Raw genomic sequence first — 22,724 nt, 5'->3', positions numbered from 1 at the left:
ATTCGTCATTTTCCTATGCTAAATATATTCGCTAAGATATGCATTTCCCATCTTCATATACAATAAATTACACGTATTTTTAGTTCAGTTCTGATATTATTAATAAAAATGTCCATGTTTCAGCAAATCTGATTCATATATATTGCAACAGCAACGCCCGGATATCCTCCCTATAGTACATTTAAACTTTTGGAATAGTAATAACCGGCAGCATTTATCCTCAAAATGGTACTCCATCCATCCATCCATCGCGCAAGTTGTAAGCGTGAGAATGGAATGACGTGTGTTTGGACTTTGGAGCGTGTAGCCAGCCAGCGCAATGGTATTTAATTAGCAGCATTTAGGACGAGACAGGTTACGGATCCCACGAGATTTCCACGGAGATCCTTCCTGCAGGCGGTCCAAAAGGGCATGGTGAAATCAGTGAGCTGAAAAGCTCTGCTGCCACTGCCGGCCGCTACGGATCAACCTTTCCAGTTCTCACTGTCACGGTCCACGGCCGTAGTCCCGAGCGCGCAGGACCAGCTTCGGCTGCTTCCCCCGACCCGTTTCCTCTCCCCTTCCCTTCCACCACGCCAGCGGCAGTGCCAGTGGATCCTCTCGCTCCGCTGCAGACAGAGGTAGCTCGAGCACTTCTCCTGTTCTTCCTTCTCCCTCGGTGACGATTTCGTGCGTCTGGTGGTTGAGCAAATTCCTTCTTATTTTCTGATGAATCCCTCTCCATCTCTCTTTTGATCTGGTATATGCAACAGCAATGCATCTTCTCCTTCTTCTTCTTCTCCTCTTTGGAGGTAAAAAAAAGGGAAGGAATGTGGCTCTTCTTGGCCATTCTTCCCCAAAAAACAAGAGCTGGTGTCCCTTGATCCTTCTTCTCTTCCTGCCCAATTTTTTCACTGTTGCGTGGATGATTTTCACCCCATTCCTTCGGTGATTTGTTTTTCTTGCTCGAAATCCCAGGACGAGGCAAACTTACCCCCAAGGGAAATAATTGCCCGATTATTTCTTTATTTTTCCTTCTTGGTCTCGTCTGTCGCCTCGTTCCCCTGATTTCCGCCGTGATTTGGTGTGCGCAAGCCCACCCACTCCACCAAATCCCCATTTACCACCATTTTTTTAAACTGATTTCTTGCATTGACTTGTCTGCAGGTGACAGGGGATATAATGTGCGGCCCGGCGGTCTGCTTCTAGGACCAATTTGGGAGAAATAGGAAGCCAAACATGTTTGCTTTCTCGCGCCGGCGAATGAAGCTTGGAAGGTACACCTCCCATTTTGGCAATTATTAAGCTCCTGGACCTTATTCGATTCAGTACCAATTGCCCATTTTGGTTGATTTAATAAACACTGGGTTTGCATATGGTACTGGAGTGATGGTTTCTGGTGAGAAGCTTCTTCTTTCTTTCTTTTAATGGACTGTACCATGTTCAGACAAGCAGTGCTGATATAATTTTGTGAAATGTAAATCCAATGGTAACTTTATTGTGCAAACGATGAGAAAATGGTGAAAATCTAATGATTCTTTTGGTGAAATATAATCTAATGACTAAATTTGGTGAAATGTACTCCCTCCGTCCCAAAATATAAGAGCGTTTTTCATACTAGTGTAGTATGAAAAACATTCTTATATTTTGGGACAGAGGGGGTACCTTTTAATCCAAAAACTCCGGATCCCGAGAAGTTTTGAAGATGGTGCTTACTTCGAATGAAATCCTCACTTGACTAAGCATAAGTGAAAACGTGGTTGAAGGGAGTGAGCAATTCCCTTTCATGGTGGTCGAGTCATGATTAGAAATATTGTGAAAGAAAGTGAAATGTCCTATCTCGTACTTAATGATAAAATTTGGTGACATGTGATCTAATGACAAATTTTGGTGAAATTTAATTTCATGATAAAACTTGGAGGATTGCAAATTTAAATTTAAGAAGCCACATATATTTGTAATGTGCGGTTAGCCTATGCACACTGTCTAGTAGTTCCTGAACTTACTGAAATCAAATTTCACATTTGAGGTCTGAATATTCTTGCTATAATTAATCGTATTTAGCTTCTTGTTATTCTTTTGCTCTTTTATCTTTCATGGCTGTACCTTCTTCAAGAATAACTAGAGATGATTCTCTCGCAAAGGAAAGCCGAGAGTGATGATCTCAAGACTTATGCAGGTCCAAGGGCCACAAGAGTGATCCTTTGCACGGCTCTAGGAGCCCTGGGGGGCACGTCAGCCTGTCAAATGTGAGCGCCTCTGTGACTAAAGTACTTATATCTATTGTTAGTTTTGTTATATTTGTGGCACATTTGGATGATAAGCACATTGGTTTGTTTCAGGGCGGTGACCCGATCACAGCATCGGTGAGTGGCCGTGCAGATGACCTTGCTTATCGCTGCTCTTCTGATTCATTTGATCTCGATGCCCGTGCATTGGATAGCTCGGAGAATTGGGCGGTGTTGCCCACAGAGGGCGACAAACCTGCTCCTCGTTTCTCTGTAAGCAACAACCTAAACTATGAACTCTTAACTGTGATCAAGTTCACAGCCCTCATCAGAATGTCGATATGTGTGTGCAACAGCACGCGGCAGCCATTGTAGGCAGCAAGATGGTAGTTTTTGGTGGTGATTCTGGTCACCAGTTGTTGGATGATACAAAGGTAATTGTGGTTTTATGTGTTGTTATGGACTCCCTACTAGGAAATACTCCCTTTGTTCACAAATATAAGATGTTTTAGATATTTCAATATGGACTACATACGGACTGAAATGAGTGAACAAACACACTAAAAGGTGTCTATATACATCTGATTCACACAAAAATTAGAACATCTTATATTTGTAAACGGAGGGAGTATCATGTTATTCGGCAATTGACATTATGATCATACCTTTATGTTCATCAGATATTGAATCTGGAGAAGCTTACATGGGATTCTACCACCCCGAAAGTTCTTCCATCGCCAATTCGATCTACTTCCAAGTTGCCAGCCTGCAAAGGTCATTGTATGGTATACCTCTTGTAGCTCACTATTGTTGCAATTCTCACTATCTAATTCTTAATACAAATTAGCTTTATCAAGTTAATTGGCTACTAGTCATCTTATAATTATTTTTCCGTTGGGCCACTTTTTGCAATGGACCTGACAACTGAAATACACGAATGTGGCTTGATAGAGAAATAGCTAAGCTTGATCCTTTCGATGTACAGGTTTCGTGGGGGAATAGCGTTATTCTTGTTGGAGGCAAAAGTGAGCCTGCTACTGATCGTTTATCAGGTTCTCACACTTCCACAGCCCTTGGATTTATATGATGGTAACCTCCTCTGCCCGATAGATTACACAACCTGTGTTTGCTGCAGTTTGGGCTTTCAATACTGAAACGGAGATTTGGTCACTGATGGAAGCCAAGGGTGATATCCCTGTAAGTTATTAAGTATTGAGTGCTATGCTGCGGTTAAATATCCATTTGACCTGACAGAGTTTGTTTGTGGTTCGGATTTTAGGCAGCTCGAAGTGGCCACACAGTGACCAGGGCAGGCGCTACGTTGATACTTTTTGGTGGTGAGGACGCGAAAGGAAAGAAGCGACATGATCTTCACATGTTCGATCTCAAGTCATCGACATGGCTTCCTTTGAACTATAAGTAAGTCATCCTTCTGAATTCCGAAGAATCCTGTGCAGTAGAATTTCTTATTCAAATTTGCTTCATGGTTACATTTTTAGGATGTAAGTTAGTTATAATCATTGATAATCTTTCACTGCCTAATACTCTTCATCAAGAAGCATTCTAGTTTTAGAATTTTTATTTGAATTTAACATGCATTCTTGTATGCTGCTTGTTGCAGAGGCTCCGGACCTTCTCCTAGATCCAATCATGTTGCTGCATTGTATGATGATAGGATCCTTTTAATATTTGGAGGCCACTCGAAATCCAAGACCTTGAATGATCTATTTTCTTTAGATTTTGAGACAGTAAGTTTCGTGAGGTTACTTGATTACATCACCAATTATGTCACTCGGTATGATGCATGTTAATGGTTCTTTAAGTATCTATCTTCTTGTCAGATGGTATGGTCAAGGGTGAAGACAAATGGTCCTCACCCATCGCCTCGAGCAGGTTGTAGTGGAGCTCTATGTGGAACTAAGTGGTACATTACTGGTGGTGGAAGCAAGAAGAAACGTATGTTTCAAGCTTTCACTTTATGCCTAACATTTGAAAGATGAGTAGATAGATTCTGGTTCATATGTGCACGGCGTGCATTTTTAGAAGAATGCCGTGTCCATGTCATGTGGGAACTTCTAACAAGAAATCAAATTCTCAGGACAAGCGGAAACCTGGGTTTTTGATGTTCTAGAATCGAAGTGGACTGTTCGTGCAGTACCGCCTAGTTCCTCAATTACTACAAAGAAAGTAAGCCACTAGATATATGCTTGCCTCTCTTATGATGGTACTAAAATGCAACTCCGATTGTGTTCTAAGGAAGCAATACTAAAGTACAGAAATGATATTCATGTTTGTGTTCTGGACTTGTCGCTCACAATAGTTGAAATATTTATGTCTAGAGCAAAACTTCTTGCAGAAACAAAACCATGTACAAAGTGCAGTTCTAGTGTATAATACTTCCACAGGCCAACTAGTTATCATATTATCTCATTTTATCACATGAACCGATTTTTGCTTGGTTCATGCAGGGTTTCAGCATGGTTCCTTTGTACCACAGGGACAAGATCGTTCTTGTTGCTTTTGGAGGAAACAAAAAAGATCCATCCGACAAGGTGAAACTTTTACCATCGAGCATTTTCTTGTGTCACTTTGACGAGTTGCATTCTCATTTTGAACAAATATGATGGCAGTGTGTACTTCTCCTCGTGTTCTAAAGGCTTTCAACGAGCAACTTTTTTTTCAACGAGCAACTTTATCAGCGTTGTAGTGCTCACATTTTCTTCATAACATATTTTTTTCTCTCTCAAATCCCTTGAGTATATTTGGCACTTGCTTTCTAATTCTTGAAGTTTGTGTAATTGTCTCATCAACATGTCAATTGCCTGCACCTGAATATACTGAAACATTTGAATGTAAGAGTTTTGATGTCAAATTGAGATGCATCACTGAACATCTCTGTGGTTATCTGTAGGTTGAAGTACTGGTGGTACTGCAAAACGACCATTCTTATAGCTGGCGGTCTGCCCCAGATGTAGACCCATTGCTGTATGAATATTCTCCAAGCACCAAAGAGCTCGCCGGGCATCTCAACAAATGTGCTCCCTTGTACTCTAATAGTTCTGTTGCAAGGCACAGTCTCGCCTCTACAGTCGAGCGTGCGTCTAGAGAGGAGCATGGAGCTCTGGGCACTTCGCTCCACAGGAAGTATGGTCAGGTAGAAGACTGCAGCAGCTTAGCCCAAAAGCTTGAGAAACTGATCGATGATGACAAATACGATGATGTCGATGACTGTTCTTCATGTCCAGCAAGCACCGTAAGTGACGCGCATCCAAGTCAATAGACAAGCACATACTTTGTTGCCATGTATATAGCTTGTTGTTTCTTGCAGCCGAAAGATCACCGGAGCAAGAGGACAGGGGCCGATACTCGGACTGACATGGCCAGAACTGTAGCCGTCAAGGAAGAAAATACTGACAACCAAGGACCAAGTGGAAGGAGGATAGCCAGGAGCTCTTCAGACATCAGCCATCTGTACAACAACAAAATAACAGATTTGATCAGAAGGAACGCGGCGCTTGAGGACCAGCTTGCAGCCGCACTGGCAAGCAAAGAGCAGGCAGAGAAGAACCTGTCCTTGGTCATGAGTAGTAGGGAGCAGCTGGAGAAGAGGCTGGCCAGTAGGGGGAAAGATGCTGAGCTGCTCAAGGAGAAGATAGCAGGCTTGGAGTTGGCACAGGAGGAGTCTAACAGCCTGTCTAATGCCGTGCACGCCGACAATGTGCGCCTCGAGCGGGAAGTGGCGTTCCTCAAGGCCATCGCGGATGAGACCCGAAAGGCAAGGACGATCCCCTAGCGCATGATGATTTTGGCTGCCTTTATTTTTTTCTGTTCTGAGTTTGTTTTGCTGCTCCTGCAGGAGATGCATTCCACCCGCAGAGTTTTGGCGGGAGAGCAGTCGCGGACGTTCCAGCTACAGGTATTTGAGACCTTGAACGGACGTCTTATATTATGGGACGGGAGTACTTAGAATAGAATGCCGGTGCTTCTTAGGCCAGCATAGGTTTTCAGGATGCATCAGACTCTTATTCGTCATAATAATGTGTAAAGTCTCCCAAAATCGTCTGACACTTCATACACTTTGACATAAATGAACTCTGTTCCTGAACACTCATGATCTTACTGTTTCTGATTGATCAGGTCGAGGTGTTCCATCTGAAGCAGCGGCTGCAGACGGCGGAAGGAAGATCCGTAACGCCAAGGAAGCCTCATAATCCTTAGTATTCAAAACAAGAAGCGGGGCGAGTTCATGATCATGTACTTATGCTAAATCTATGGGCTGTGGTTTGTAAATTGGCTTGTACATCCATTTTATAGTTGAGCCTATATGTAACAATAGGTTCTGTGTGTGAATCATTGTGCTTCGTGGATTGATGTTTGAAAGATTTACTGTAGATAGTCGACTGAGAGCAACTTCTTTATGATTGTCAACTTAATAACTGAAGTAATTTACAAATGCTGTTGCATTTCTTGCTTTCTCAGTGAGCTGATTTTCTTTCCTTGTCTGTGTAGATGACTTATTATTAATTTGATTAACTCAAGTCAGGTCTTCATTTGAAAAGGCTACAAGTTACTTGAAATGATATAATTTAAATCAAATAACCAAATTAAACTAGAAGGTGAGTCAGCAGTTTAGTCTTAGCATCCATAAATAACTTAGAAATGAAATGGCCACCTTTGTCTACACATCACCAACATTCCACTGTACAATTGTTATCACAAGCCCACATCACCATGATTCAATAAATGATGCTAGGTTACACCATAGATGAAAGTGAAGCAAAAACACATTACTTTTCATCGTCGTCTTCATCGTCGTCATCATCATCATCGTCATCTGGCAAGGCAGCATCATCGCCGATACCTTGCAGCAGGGTGTCCACGTCCTCACCGAGCTCTGCCAGCCTTGCACTCAGCTTCTCAACTTTACTTTGCTCCTGTCCCAGGCAGACGAGTAGATCGTTCAGTTCCACCTCACTTTCCTTCTCTGCCTCTTCCTTGGCTTGCGCTTTTATTGCTTCTATGTCCGGATAGGGAGCACTGCCTCCCTGCCTCAAGGTTTTCACCTCAGCATCAAGGCGGTAGTTGGACTGCTCAAGACTGTTGTAAGCATCTGCCAAGCTCTTGAGATCAGATTCAAGTTTTACTGCAAGATTTCGTTGGTTGCTAGCTTCGGCTTCGATCTGAGCTTTTTCAGTTCTGAGCACCTCTATTCGCCGTGCTGTGCCCTCCAGTTCTTGTCTCAGGGCTTCAATTTGGACCCTTTCTCGGCCACTGCTCGGTTTCTCAGAAGAATCTGAAGTGCTGCCACCACCAGTTCTCACTAGATCTTCTGCTAAGATTGCATTTCGGCCTAGCAAGTCCTGAAAAATGAAATCAAATAATATATTGTTACGTATTTCTGTACCAGGTAGAGTACGGTGTCCTTGAAGCTACTAGCAACCACAACCTGCCAGTAACCAGTTTACTTGATTCGACCAGTTGCTTCGAAACTGATCAACTTATGAACTAGGATTTATGACCTTTTGTACCAAGATAAAAATTATCAACTGGGTTACTTGCATATTCTTGAATATATAAGCATGTTACATGAAATATTTTATGCTTGTGAAAGAAGGGAAGCATTCATCTCCCTCCGTTTCTTTTTAATCTGCATATAAAATTTGATCAAAGTCAAACTTTGTAAAGTTTTACTAAGTTTATATGAAAAAATACCAACATTCGCAATATGAAACAATATTTTTAGATGCATTATGAAATTAATTTTCATACCGTATAACTTTAGTATTGTAGATGTTAATAATTTTTTATATAAATTTCATCAAACTTTACTTAGTTTGACTTCAAACAAATCTTATATGCGGAGTAAAAAGAAACGGAGGGAGTATTTCTCAGTGATATTGAGTTTTGCAGGAAACCAGCTTTTTCTTCAGCTATTGCTCAGCAATACTGAGTCAGGCAGCCGATTGATCACCATACTGGCCTATTTTGTTATTGAGAACTGAACAAGCTATAATTACAGAGCTAGCCCAACATTCATTAAGCACAGTTTGCCACAGCTTGCCTAAGAAAGCTAGGCCATGTTTCATTCACTGCCCAATCTATGGTTTGCCACACTTTATTAGCCGCATGGCCCATTGGCCATTCGTCATAGAGTAACATCTTTCAGCTAAGCTTGAGCATGTGGCTCCATTTTTCTTGGCTACAAGTTAGCCAAAAAAGTTTGCCATGCTTAGGTATTCTTAGGTTTCAACCAATCAGGACTCTATGGCTTAAATTCTATTCACCACATCATAATATAGAAGCGAAAAACTGATTCAAGAACAATTACTTGTTGCTAAGATCATGCCAACAGAACCTCAGTATTTACACGTGGAAGGATATTTCTTTTTCATACACAACTTGGCGCTCATGTAAACTATTATCAGAAATTGTGCAAAAACCTTTTTTTGTGAGAATGGCAGGATTAGTTTGGGTAGATGAATTCTTTGCTTGGAATTAATGTAATGAATAGGAAACTAACCTGCATCTCGTTGCACTGTCTCTCTACAAATGACTTCAACCGCTTGATATACTCTCCGTCAACCTCCCCGTTCTTCTGCTCCAACTCAACAGGTAGAACTGCAGTTGCAGTTTTTGTTCGACTGAAGAGATCCATTATACATTCTCTAATATCAGTCTCAAGCTTACTGAGTAAACTAACGAATTGTGAATCAAAAATTTCCGAAAGGACTGGATGTTGATCGCCTTTATTTGTGTCCTCCTCTTCAATCTCTTGGAAATCAGACATACTGTTTGCACTTGACCGTGAAAGCTGCTTGTGGTTCTGCTGCCCTGATGGTAGGTGAAGAAAGCTTTTCCGCAGCTCATCGAACCTCAAAAAGTATGTAGTAAGGCCAATCTTTTGGCTTATAGCATCTGCAACAGCAAAGGCATCTCGGCCCTTCTCACGGCTTGCATTATTGAGGACACAAGCACCTAAAACAACAGCAGCTAATCCACGGACGCAACCGGTGAAACGTTTATTCGCAGCAAGCTCGATTATGTAGTTTAGGTGTACCGCTGATTCCAAAAGGCAATTTACAGCATTTGCACAGTCCGCAAGCCATGTGATGAGTAGCCGGAGAATAACAGGCTGAATATATGATCCTTCTGATTGACTGCTTTGGTCATTCTCTCCTGCTAAAGCTGCAAAGGATAAACACGTAACAATCCGATGCAAGAGAGGCTCGGTGCGTCCCAAGGATGGCGTAGGTGTTTCAAGCTGAATTTGCAATACCTGAAAAGTTAAGTTGTTAGAAAGCCACCCATTGAAGCTGCATTGGTTTATGTTAGTTGTGAACTTGTAATTCAACAGTTAATCAATGCAAGAAAATCATATTAATAATAGACTCAACCATTTGTTAGATAATCTCATCAATATGTTCAATTCAGACAAGTGGAATTACACAAAAATTAATTCTCAGCCAGTGGGTAGTTGGTTCTCCAGCCTACTTTGTACACGTAAAATTCAGACAATGAAAAGTTGCAAGGGAACATACGCGATCTTTGCATTGCAAGTTGTCCTTGATTATGTGAGTAAGAACACTAGATGCTCTGCAACATGCCTGCAAATTTTAGGATCAATCGTCAGATTTTTAAATCAGATAAGAGAGAGGAAAACTGCAGGTATTGATTACATGACATCTCGAACAATCAACTTTCTCATTCTAAACTAGACAATAAGACTTCCTTAGAACACTACTAAATGAGGACTTCAATTCAGATTACATCGTATATATGTATACAATAGAAAAACAACTCGAACAATGATCACAGCATCCAGCCTCTTGGTCATAAAATAAACTGAAGAGGCATATATCAAATTTGAAGAGGAGAATGGTGGCAGAATGACAGCAAGGTCAAACAGCAAAGAAAGAATGTATGGCACTGTTTATATGTCCAAAAGAACTAGCAGCAGAGGGCATTGATTTATAATCATTTGGACCAAATTTAAAGAGATCTACTATCTGGTGTGTTGAATAGTGCGTTTGTATTAGAAGACATTACCTCCATATCTCCATTAACATCACTTGACACCAGAGCTTGCAGAAGTGCACTGCCATTACAATGGTAACATAAGTGAAGGTGCAATTTTATGAGTGATAGAATTCAGACTACAGAAAGCATCATGAAGTGTGGCAGAAACAGCAGCAACCATAGTGACATGTTATGGAGATGACAGAAATGGCCATCTCTAGTACAGTAGGTATAGGTGATCTCAGCAGTAAATTACGACATAATTAGAGCCAAAAGATAATGCTCCCATTGTACTAAATGCAACAGAAGGACCATAGACTAACCTTCCAAATGGCATGTCACTAGAAGCACCATGGGTAGCAGTTCCTTGGTTTGGATGTGGAGCAATAGTTGATGCTAATAATGCCTGGCCATTGGGATTTGTCTGTTCCATAAAGAGAAAACTCCTACTTATTATGTGCTTACACATACTGATATGCCAAAGGAGACCAAAAATTTAGCAGAAAGAATAGCCAATATTCTACTTAAGTTATAACTGAAAATCTGACCAAAATGATGAAAAATACTAATTGCCTCATTTAATGTCTCCTTATCTCCTTACTAACATGTTCATGATTATTTGAACCAGCAAAAATATCAGGAAAAAGATCACCTCGCAGAAACACTTGAAGACATAATCAGCAGCAACAAATTCCTGTGCTACGGAGGTTCGCAGGATTATAGCTAAGATCGCATTCAGTGCAGGCTGAACATGAGGTTCTTCCCCGACTTGCTTGCTTGCAAGAGAATCGAGATTTTGAGGATTTCTTAGTACCAAGCTGCCAATACACCGCAATGCCTGGAAAAAATGAACAGTGTACAAACATCCAACAACACAACTTAGTAAAACTATCATACATATAGTTGCATGGTACCTCAACTGTTATAAGGGACTCACCGTACAGCGAAGAGCTACAGGGGCCCACTGACTCTCAACGCCCAATAATAGAAGATGGTCAAGAATGTTTCTCTGTCATTTATTAGTAAAGCCCATATGATGAAACTTACTTCAATGTTATAAGGTAGACAACTAGAAAAGATATAAAGGGAGAAAAGGGTACCTGAGCTAGTGCAGTTTGATTGGTGATCTTGCTAGTATCTTTACCTGTTTCACCCGGTGGGCCCCCCATCAAAAGCAGTTCGACAGTATGTAAGGCACCGAGAAGATTTACCGTCTAAAGAGACAAGAGTTTTAACTTCAGCGAAGTATTGTTAATACAAGCTTTTTGGGCCAAACAGAACTACTTGTCAGTTTGAGTAATCTATCTGTGAGGCTATATAGGTGATTTTATAATGGTGTACCTTTTGTTGGGTAAAATTGAATGCACTGCCTCTCCTAATCTTTAGTATTGATATCAATGGGTCAAAGCCCATTGTCTCTTTCAAAAGCATCTGATATTAGCACAAAGTAATGTCAATGAAAATATGACCATCTAACACTTCAAAACAATTGTTTGATAGAAACATACCTGATTGGACGCATTGTTCCGTATTAAATTATTTAAAAGTTCAAGGCAATCCTGCTCCACAAAAAAGAACAGATTAGCAACAACAAAGTTTTATACAAATTGAAAAACAGCTTTCAAATGGAAACTGAACAACCAGAACTTTTAGACAATTCGGGTACACAATGGATCAGATCAGATCATATAATATGGTTCCTGGATAATCACCTGAACAACGACGCCTCCATCAGAAAATCCCTCCTCCCCAATAATGCTAAACAACTTCTCAAATGCACCCTCAAATACAACAATTTTTTGAATTTCCTGAAAGGGTGAATTACCAGTCATTTAGTATTACACATATAGGTTCGAATTGATATCTGGAACATAATAAATCAACCAAGAATATGAGAGAGTAACCTCTGCGTCTCTGGTCAGATAAGTAAGAAGTAATAGTGCTTCATTCCTTATGACCTTCAACATGCATCAAAGATACCCATATGAGCTATATAACCAGGCAAGTAAAGAAACAAAGCAATAAAAATATGTTATAAATTGATGATGCTGGATTGCTGGGAACTCAACAATAACTTAGCATGACTTGTGGATTGCACCCATCAGAAAGTAATTTCAGCATTAACTGCATTTTTTAGCTTTTTCAAATAATTAACCCATGCTGCAGCCTAAGATAGAGGAGGTGCTACTGGAGTAAATAACATCTAATAATATAATTTATTTGTGACAGCACGTATATCAACTCCTTCAGAAGAACAGATAAGGGTCCAAATCAACATGATTGTACATCTCTACTTCATGTTGTAAATCAAAGTCATGCTGCTAACTGATTTCACACATTGTAACCATAAACCGTTTCCACATGCATTAGACTACTACTGCGTGGATAACTTAGGATAAGCAAAACTGATATTAGCACAATAGATATGTCTGGATAGCATGTGTGCTTCTTTAGAGGAAGAGGAGAAAAGAGGTTGGTGCTAAACCTCGCGGTCCATAAGCATGTCCATTAAAACTGTTATGCCACGGGGAATTAATAGAATTGCCTCCTGTAATCTGAAACACCAAAAGGATAAAAAGGAGTTAAAAAGGTTTAAAGTGTAGTGGATGCATCCCAACAGAAAAAGACTTACTGGGCACCTTTTCAACGAGTTTGTAAGTAACGCTGTTAAAAGCTGGATTGTGTAATATCGCACATAGAAATCCTCCTCTGTCTTTGAACCAAACAGGAGGGAGAAATAAATCATGACAGATGAAGCAGGTAAAGCGAGTTACATGCAGTAAAAGCAAAGAATGTAAACTCACCAGTAAGCTCAAGAGAAGAGAAATATTGTCTGTTTCTCGAGAAAGCAAATCAGAGTTCATTGATGCCGGTTGGACCTCAGTTTTCAGTCCCTGTGACGTCTCAATAGGAGTCAGCGCGCTCACAAGGGTTTCTAGGGCACCTCTGACGAGCTCAACATCCTCACGGTCTTCTTTCAAAACGTTGAGAAGGACAGGGAAGCCTATTTTGCAAATTAGCAAGAATGTATCACACATCAGTCGCTCATAGAGATGAATGTACAAATACCAAGGACCCAAGTGAAATGATATACCCATAGCTCCAAAAGACATCTGAGCCGAACGGCTCTCCGCCACGAGGGACTGTAGCTCAGTCATGGCAGACCTCCTATCATCAGGCATCGTGCCGTTGCTTATGCGGTCAAGGAATCTCTCGACGTAGCTGTACAACATAATGCAGTTAGAGGGTCACTCGCTAAAAGTGGCATATGTCAATCAGGTGCTATGTTTTTCAGGCAACAATAGGCCTAAAAGTATGATTACACGACTGAACACAAATTTCATGCCGAATTGCCTACCTATCTTCCTTGGACTCGGACGCCTCGTTGCCGAAAACGAATCCCCCAATCCCCTGTGAGACAACACCAACAGAACATGGAGTTAATAAACATCAAACTTGCTCCACCAACCTGTGATGAAATCATGGCATCACATTGGCCCAACTGCTACTAGAGCACGAGCTCCAACGGAATGAAGCATTCCATGCTAAAAAACGGAAAAAAAAATGCATAACACCCTATGAGACTAGAACTCGTTCATACGACCGGCGAAACGCCTCGTCGGGCTCCGACCTAGGGTGCGTCGGTGACAGGGAGGAGCAGGAGCGGTCGGGGACGGGTTCGATTAAGGTCGTGGGGGGAGGGGGTGTGCACCTGCATGATATTTTTTCCTGCGCTTCCGGCGAAGCCCCGAAGGTTGATCGACCGGGAGTCCATGGATCGCGAGCGCCTGTGTGGAGTAGCGAGGGACAGTTAGCCGGATCGGGAGGGAAGGCGGTTCTAACCTGGGAACCGAGAAAGATCGCCGCGGCGGCGGCGGCGGCGGAGGTGAGGTGGGGGGGGGGGGTGGGGGGTGGACGGGGAAGCAACCGGGGAGGGGTGGGGAGGCAGGCTGGATGGAGTCGGGGTCACGGGGGATTTTGGTTTGCTTGCTGAGGTGACGTGGCATACCTCCTCCACTGTTTGCACCGAAGCAAGAGCAACCGTGGAAATGCTCTCGCTCACAAGGGTTTCTAGGGCACCTCTCACAAGCTCTAACACAAGCTCTAAGGGTGTGTTTGGTTGCTGTGACCAGATAGAACGTCATGGGTCCGATCCATTCCCGCAGCTCATTCCCGCGTATGGTTAGTCGAACAAATCAGAACCCACCCGTCTCAGGAAATGGAATATTCGCTCATTATCCGGAATCGAGGCATACCTCGAAATCGACCGGACGACACGGAACCTCGTTCCCCTCGGCCCACGCCCGTACCCTATCCTCTCGCAACTCCTTGCACTAGCGTCGCCACCATCCCACATCTCCCTCTCTCTCGATCTGCCTTCTCCATTCCTCCCCGGCGCTGACTTCACGTTCCTCCCGTCGTCTCCTCTGTGATGGCGCGCATCTGCACCTTGGCGGCGACTTAGCAGCAGCGAGCCAGCGACGAAGCAGCGGGGCGGTTACCACTCAGGAGGCGGCGGCGAGAGAGCAGGGAGCGACCGAAGGTGCTGCGGCAAGGTCTGGATCAGCGGCGGCCATGTACGGTTTCCACACAACGGTTTCCACTACCCGTTTGTATATCTTTGTATATGTTCATGTTTGGGCAGATTTTATTTCCTGTACGCTCCTCAATTTGTTTCATATATATATATATATGTGCTTCTGTGTACTACCCAGATCCATGGTTATCCAATTTTTACTTCAATATGTGCTGCTGTGTACAACCTAGATCCATGGTTACAAGTCATTGCTAGTCATATTTTTGATAGTATGCATCATTTGTACATGGTCACGAAGACCACGTTCATGTGAAATCTGGTGGAAGCCGCTGCTTTTGTTGCACTAGTCGCAACGTCAGTCATTGTTCGGCTATAATAAGGAAGGGAAGACCTCATTCATGTGAAATCTGGTGGGTTCAAACTTGTGGCTGAAGCTCTTGTGAAATTTGAAAGAATTTGATGGCTGAAGCTTGTGGCTGAATCTGACGGGATGTAGTCTCCAATTTAAAAGAATTTGATGAAGAGCTCATGTATGATTTGTATGTGAACTCATGTATGGCTGATTGTTTTTGGATGATTTGTATGTGAACTCATGTATGGCTGATTGTTTTTGGATGTGATGGATGAATTTGCTACCTTCTGTTAAGTTTGTGCCTGGTTTATGTCATATATGTGTGATTTTTGTCGATATGTACGTTGTCGTGCTATTTTTCTTCAAAATACAAATGAAATGCTGCCAAAATTTTGAATTTTAGGTGGTTCAATTTTTCATACCGTCTCTCTAACCAAACACCGGAACGGAACCAACCCGTTCCGCTTTTTTGTTGGTACCAAACACGGGAATAGAACGAACCCGTTCCTATGGAATGGAACCATTCCATTCCGTTCCACTTGGTTCCTCAACCAAACACACCCTAACATCCTCTCGGGTCTTCGGCTTCGGTGGCGAGTTCGATGAGCTTGATATTTTAGTATTTTGAATTAATTTTCGATTCGAGGAAATTGGATTTGAGGTTTTTCACGATGAGCTATATACCTTATGAGACAAGCAGACCCTTCCGAGGACCAATCATGGGTCCCAGCTGATAGTCTTCGGACACACCGCTCCTTAGGGTCCCACTATTCATATGTCTAATCAAAAGACAAAAGAGTCATGATGGCCCCGAATTCTAGTTTAGTGGCACCATCAACGCCTGTCTCGATCTATGTACGCACGTAAGGCACGACACCTGGGAAACACGCGGATTTACCGCTGCAAGACTCAGCGTCCTATTACCCCGCGACCAAGTTTTTTTCCATATAAAGTAAAGGAAATGTGTCAAAGATTTCACATCCTTTCCACTCGTTCCATTGCCTTCACGCGGATCTCGTCTCCTTTCTCACCTCCATTGCTGCTTCGAAAGCTCAACATAATGGGGAACATCCCTAGCTCGTCAATTCGCCCCGCCGGTCCCCTTGAAGCAGAGTGGAAAAGTTGCTTGGTTGCTCAAGGGCAATTGAATCGTCTTGCTACCCAGGGATACCTACCTGGCCTAGAATTTGCGTGGATTCGTCCTGGCTTGGTTGCTTTGGACGGCGACCTGCTCAATGATAATTTCCCGGCGCTGCAGGTTGACGAGCGGGTAAGCTTCGTCCAGGGGCTAGGCTTTCCAATCCACCCCTTCCTCCAGGTCCAGGGTCTCCTGAAGTTTTATGGGATCCAACTCCATCACCTCACGCCCCACTCAATCCTTCACATAGTCGGCTACGTCGCTTTATGTGAAGCCTTCCTTAGTTGTGAAACCCACTTTGACCTGTGGTGCAAGTACTTCTACTTGGTCCCGCGTATTCGGGACAACATCATCTTTGAGGTAGGGGGCGCCGAGGTGTGCCGAATTGCTGGGGTTGGGTATCTTCCAAGCACCCCTAAGGAGGACAGCGAGACCTGGAAACACGAATGGTTCTACATCTTTGACGTTCCAAGTCACTTGCCTCGGCCATCACAAGCTCACCATTGTCAACGTGATGGCAGTGGCTCTTGCCCGAGGAGTCCAGCCTCTCCAGCAACACTTTCACCCATGTGGTAATATAATGGGGCCAACCACTCGACCTGCGCCATCAGGGAAGGGTTCACAAATCATCAAGAGATCGGAGCTGCGCTGGAGGCGATGTTTAAGGGCGAAGGGGGCGATCTTGCCAAAGATCCTATGTTCGACGGTTTTGCCAGCTATAAGCCGGTTGAAGCAGTAAGTTTTATTTACTTGCATCATATTTATTGAAGATGGTATTTATCTTCTTGATCGGACGTTTAACATATTCGAGCAAAATTGGAGGCGATGGATCAAGACTGTGAATTCCCCCGCTCCTCAACCTAAGCTCCATGTTCGTGATGATGACCTCGACTTGACCAAGGATCCTCATACCGACCTCATCTTCAAAGATGGGGTCTTCTATTAAGAAGGCATCGACGGCACTAAAGTGCCTATTATGTTTGACCGTGTGGGGATGTTATCTCCCGTTGTCAATGCAGCCGCCGATCATCGCCCCGCAAAGCAAAAGCGGTCCCTCTCCCACGCTGCTCCTGCCGCGAGCACCTTTGCCCCTTCCAACAAAGGTTGTCAGTCTAAGCGCTCGAGAAGAGCTCCCGCCGAAGAAGGGGATGAACTGAGGATTAGCCCTAGGCCTATCATCAAACTGGTTGCCCCGAGGAGCTTGTAGTGCAAGAGACACCCTCCTTTACTTTCTAAGCGCATACCTACAATTTTTTGTAAGTGATGGCTCTATAATTTATGCATTTTTAGAGCTCATTTGTTGTTGTTGGGGAACATAGTAATTTCAAAAAAAATCCTACGCACACGCAAGATCATGGTGATGCATAGCAACGAGAGGGGAGAGTGTTGTCTACGTACCCTCGTAGACCGAAAGCGAAAGCGTTAGCACAACGCGGTTGATGTAGTCGTACGTCTTCACGATCCGACCGATCAAGTACCGAACGCACGGCACCTCCGAGTTCAGCACACGTTCAGCCCGATGACGTCCCTCGAACTCCGATCCAGCCGAGTGTTGAGGGAGAGTTTCATTAGCACGACGGCGTGGTGACGATGTTGATGTTCTACCAACGCAGGGCTTCGCCTAAGCACTGCTATAGTATTGTCGAGGTGGACTATGGTGGAGGGGGGCACCGCACACGGCTAAAAGATCAACTTGATCATTTGTTGTGTCTATGGGGTGCCCCCCTCCTCCGTATATAAAGGGGGAAGGAGGAGGGGGGCGGCCAAGAGGAGGAGGCGCGCCCAAGGGGGGGCAATCCTACTCCAAGTAGGTTTTGCCCCCCCCTTCCTATTCCAACTAGGAGAAGGGGGGAGGAGGAGGTGGAGAGAAGAGGAGAAGGGGGGTCGCGCCCCCTCCCCTTTCCCAATTCGGATTGGGGCAAGGGGGGCCGCGCGCCACCTCCTGCTGCCTCTCCTCTTCCACCACTTTGGGCCCATGAGGCCCAATAACCCCCGGGGGGGTTCCGGTAACCCCTCGGTACTCCGGTATATATCCGATAACCCCCGGAACCATTCCGGTGTCCGAATATAGTCGTCCAATATATCAATCTTCATGTCTCGACCATTTCGAGACTCCTCGTCATGTCCGTGATCACATCCGGGACTCCGAACAACCTTCGGTACATCAAAACTCATAAACTCATAATATAGCCATCATCGAAACGTTAAGCGTGCGGACCCTACGGGTTCGAGAACTATGTAGACATGACCGAGACACGTCTCCGGTCAATAACCAATAGCGGAACCTGGATGCTCATATTGGCTCCTACATATTCTACGAAGATCTTTATCGGTCAAACCGCATAACAACATACGTTGTTCCCTTTGTCATCGGTATGTAACTTGCCCGAGATTCGATCGTCGGTATCTCAATACCTAGTTCAATCTCGTTACCGGCAAGTCTCTTTACTCGTTCCGTAACACATCATCCCGCAACTAACTCATTAGTTGCAATGCTTGCAAGGCTTATAGTGATGTGCATTACCGAGTGGGCCCAGAGATACCTCTCCGACAATCAGAGTGACAAATCCTAATCTCGAAATACGCCAACCCAACAAGTACCTTCGGAGACACCTGTAGAGCACCTTTATAATCACCCAGTTACGTTGTGACGTTTGGTAGCACACACAGTGTTCCTCTGGTAAATGGGAGTTGCATAATCTCATAGTCATGAAGAAAGCAATAGCAAGAAACTAAACGATCAAGTGCTATGCTAATGGAATGGGTCAAGTCAATCACATCATTCTCTAATGATGTGACCCCGTTAATCAAATGACAACTCATGTCTATGGCTAGGAAACTTAACCATCTTTGATTCAACGAGCTAGTCAAGTAGAGGCATACTAGTGACATACTGTTTGTCTATGTATTCACACATGTATTATGTTTCCGGTTAATACAATTCTAGCATGAATAATAAACATTTATCATGATATAAGGAAATAAATAATAACTTTATTATTGCCTCTAGGGCATATTTCCTTCAGTCTCCCACTTGCACTAGAGTCAATAATCTAGTTCACATCGCCATGTGATTTAACATCAATAGTTCACATCACCATGTGATTAACACCCATAGTTCACATCATCATGTGACCAACACCCAAAGGGTTTACTAGAGTCAATAATCTAGTTCACATCGCTATGTGATTAATACGCAAAGAGTACTAAGGTGTGATCATGTTTTGCTTGTGAGGGAAGTTTAGTCAACGGGTCTGCCACATTCAGATCCGTATGTATTTTGCAAATTTCTATGTCAACAATGCTCTGCACGGAGCTACTCTAGCTAATTGCTCCAACTTTCAATATGTATCCAGATTGAGACTTTGAGTCATCTGGATCAGTGTCAAAACTTGCATCGACGTAACCCTTTACGACGAACCTTTTGTCACCTCCATAATCGAGAAACATATCCTTATTCCACTAAGGATAATTTTGACCAATGTCTAGTGATCTACTCCTAGATCACTATTGTACTCCCTTGCTAAACTCAAGGCAGGGTATACAATAGGTCTGGTACATAGCATGGCATACTTTATAGAACCTATGGCTGAGGCATAGGGAATGACTTTCATTCTCTCTCCATCTTCTGCCGTGGTCGGGTTTTGAGTCTTACTCAACTTCACACCTTGTAACACAGGCAAGAACTCCTTCTTTGACTGTTCCATTTTGAACTACTTCAAAATCTTGTCAAGGTATGTACTCATTGAAAAACTTATCAAGCGTCTTGATCTATCTCTATAGATCTTGATGCTCAATATGTAAGCAGCTTCACCGAGGTCTTCCTTTGAAAAACTCCTTTCAAACATTCCTTTATGCTTTGTAGAATAATTCTACATTATCTCCGATCAACAATATGTCATTCACATATACTTATCAGAAATGCTGTAGTGCTCCCACTCACTTTCTTGTAAATACAGGCTTCACCGCAAGTCTGTATAAAACTATATGCTTTGATCAACTTATCAAAGCATATATTCCAACTCTGAGATGCTTGCACCAGTCCATAGATGGATCGCTGGAGCTTGCATGTTTTGTTAGTACCTTTAGGATTGACAAAACCTTATGGTTGCATCATATACAACTCTTCTTTAATAAATCCATTAAAGAATGCAATTTTGTTTATCCATTTGCCAGATTTCATAAAATGCGGCAATTGCTAACATGATTCGGACAGACTTAAGCATAGATACGAGTGAGAAAGTCTCATCGTAGTTGTAAGGGCATATTTATCCCTAAGGTGTTTTGGTGATTGATGACAACGTGTTTGCGGACTAATCGTGTGCCTTGAGTATCCCAGACATTTCATCGCTAGGCACAAGACGGTTGGGTGCCCCTCGAAGACTGTTGAAGACGGCGTCTTTTCTATGTTTCTTTTTGGTGGATTTGAGTCGTAGGGAAGCCGTACTATTAAGAGGGGGTCCGCGTCGGAAAGGTTTGGGTGGAATCATCACGTACACGTCTCTTTCTAGTCCCCTCCTTTCCCTTGGAGCATCCTCCGCTTTCTCGCCTCCTTGTTTCTGGTTGCTGTGTTGGCTCACGGTAGTACTGCTCCCAGGTGAGCGGTAGTACCGTAGGCACCAGCGGTAGTACCGTGCTGCGGCGTGGTAGTACCGCAGGTGCCCACGGTAGTACCGCTCCCCTGGAGCTGCACTACCGTTGCCCACCAGGCTAGTACCGCTCCCTCGCGGTAGTAGGGGCGGATGTAATTTTTTACATCTGCGCCTACCACGGTAGTACCGCTTTCCTTCCACGGTAGTACCGTGCTATGTTGTCAGGCAGTAGTACCGCCCCTCTGCAGTAGTACTGTGTCGGGTTTTTGCTTCTTCCATTTCTTTGCGGAAGTAGGCACGGATGTTTCCTTCCCCCTGGCTAGGGGATTCCTGCCTTGCGGTAGTACCGCAAGGCGGCGCGGTAGTACCGCGCTCGCGGAAGTACCGCCCTCAGCTCTTGTGCTTCAGTTCTGACCTTGTTGTTGCTGGTGTTGCGGCAGTACCGCGGGCCTGTACGGTTGTACCTCATGACCGTGCGGTAGGACCGCTTGGCAGCAAGCGGTAGTACCGCGCGGCCCTGCGGTAGTACCGATGGCCTGGAGCGGTAGTCCCGCTAGCCGCGGGCTGGTAGGTGGATAACGGTTGGATCTTTGTCCCCCACTATATAAGGGGTCCCATTCTTCCCAGTTGACTTATCTCTTCCAACCCTAAGCTCCATTGTTGCTCTAAGCTCCATTTTCGCCCGATCTCACTCCCTAGCCAATCAAACTTGTTGGTTTGCTCGGGAGTGGTTGAGAAGGCCTCGATCCACATTCCACCAAGAGAAATTTGATTTCCGCCCACTAATCCCTTGCGGATCTTGTTACTCTTGGGTGTTTGAGCATCCTAGACGGTTGAGGTCACCGCGGAGCCATAGTCCATTGTGGTGAAGCTTCGTGGTGTCGTTGGGAGCCTCCAATTGAGTTGTGGAGATTGCACCAACCTTGTTTGTAAAGGTCCGGTCGCCGCCTCCAAGGGCACCAATAGTGGAATCACGACATCTCGCATTGTGTGAGGGCGTGAGGAGAATACGGTGGCCCTAGTGGCTTCTTGGGGAGCATTGTGCCTCCACACCGCTCCAACGGAGACGTACTTCCCCTCAAAGGGAAGGAACTTCGGTAACACATCCTCGTCTCCATCGTCTCCACTCTTGGTTATCTCGTGCCTTTACTTGTGCAAGCTTATTTGTGTCATATCTCTTGCTTGCTTGTGTTCCTATCCTTATTGCATCATATAGGTTGCTCACCTAGTTGCATATCTAGACAACCTACTTTGATGCAAAGTTTAAATTGTTAAAGAAAAATTGTTAGTTACCTATTCACCCCCCTCTAGTCAACCATATCGATCGTTTCAATTAGTATCAGAGCGTCGTCTCTTTATTAAGGACTTTACCGTCCGAAGAGTATGGTTGATACCATAGATGGTGTGGAGGAACACTCCGGTGTGAATCCGATCTCGTCTACGGGGCGATGGGGAAACCTCGGTCTCTCGTGAGGAGCTCAATGTGGCCTTGGAGACATTGAAAACCTCCATGAAGACCGAGGTTGAAAGCATGTTTACTAAATTCCTTGAAGGGCTTAAACTATCCACCGCACCGTTGAAAGTGGGTAATCCCACCGACAAGGTGACGAATGCTACCTCCGATAAGGGGGAAGCTAGTAGTGAAAAGGCTCCTTCTTCTAGTGGTAAGAATGGCACCGGTATCTTTGCTCATGTGGAACCACCACTTGTTTATGGTGGACAGGTTCCTTCCACTCATTTGAATCATCCCGGTCCTCCCCCTAAGATTGTGAAAAATGAGGAGTTTGATTCTTGGGTTTACCGCTTTAAACGTCATTTAAATAATGTGAACACTAATCTTTAGAGAATCATTGAAGAAGGTTTCTATCCGCATGATCCAAGC

At 43.9% G+C, this 22,724-nt stretch overlaps 2 protein-coding genes across 4 annotated transcripts; one reads left to right on the top strand and one right to left on the bottom strand.

The window, feature by feature from the left end:
- Positions 1 to 357: 357 nt before the first annotated feature.
- LOC125508191 (acyl-CoA-binding domain-containing protein 6-like) lies at positions 358 to 6,685 on the top strand. 2 transcript variants are annotated; one of them, XM_048672797.1, is made up of 17 exons: positions 358 to 620; positions 1,147 to 1,256; positions 2,159 to 2,228; positions 2,322 to 2,480; positions 2,564 to 2,641; positions 2,888 to 2,992; positions 3,193 to 3,259; positions 3,343 to 3,404; positions 3,487 to 3,626; positions 3,829 to 3,955; positions 4,049 to 4,163; positions 4,306 to 4,394; positions 4,676 to 4,759; positions 5,119 to 5,460; positions 5,536 to 5,982; positions 6,064 to 6,123; positions 6,345 to 6,685. In XM_048672797.1, exons 2-17 carry the CDS (start codon positions 1,219 to 1,221, stop codon positions 6,423 to 6,425), a joined length of 2,064 nt encoding a protein of 687 aa, XP_048528754.1. In that variant the 5' UTR covers positions 358 to 620; positions 1,147 to 1,218; the 3' UTR covers positions 6,426 to 6,685. The 2 variants fall into 2 exon arrangements, with proteins under 2 accessions (XP_048528754.1, XP_048528755.1); XM_048672798.1 differs by lacking the exon at positions 358 to 620 and adding an exon at positions 721 to 739.
- A 150-nt stretch (positions 6,686 to 6,835) lies between these two features.
- On the bottom strand, positions 6,836 to 14,136 carry LOC125508189 (golgin candidate 6). 2 transcript variants are annotated; one of them, XM_048672795.1, is made up of 19 exons: positions 14,067 to 14,114; positions 13,936 to 14,011; positions 13,582 to 13,634; positions 13,318 to 13,445; positions 13,028 to 13,227; positions 12,863 to 12,936; positions 12,709 to 12,778; positions 12,128 to 12,181; positions 11,936 to 12,031; positions 11,732 to 11,782; positions 11,565 to 11,654; positions 11,324 to 11,437; positions 11,161 to 11,232; positions 10,876 to 11,061; positions 10,547 to 10,647; positions 10,254 to 10,302; positions 9,746 to 9,811; positions 8,728 to 9,483; positions 6,836 to 7,567 (listed from the first exon to the last, which is right to left on the bottom strand). In XM_048672795.1, the coding sequence occupies exons 2-19, from the start codon at positions 13,996 to 13,998 to the stop codon at positions 6,995 to 6,997; spliced, it is 2,796 nt and encodes a 931-aa protein (XP_048528752.1). In that variant the 5' UTR covers positions 13,999 to 14,011; positions 14,067 to 14,114; the 3' UTR covers positions 6,836 to 6,994. The 2 variants fall into 2 exon arrangements, with proteins under 2 accessions (XP_048528752.1, XP_048528753.1); XM_048672796.1 differs by lacking the exon at positions 6,836 to 7,567 and adding an exon at positions 7,604 to 7,854 and having other exon boundaries at positions 13,936 to 14,136.
- Between the last annotated feature and the right edge of the window lie 8,588 nt (positions 14,137 to 22,724).

Source organism: Triticum urartu, chromosome 5, assembly GCF_003073215.2.
Source record: "Triticum urartu cultivar G1812 chromosome 5, Tu2.1, whole genome shotgun sequence".
Lineage (NCBI taxonomy): Eukaryota > Viridiplantae > Streptophyta > Magnoliopsida > Poales > Poaceae > Triticum > Triticum urartu.
This window is presented reverse-complemented; position numbering and strand designations above follow the sequence as displayed.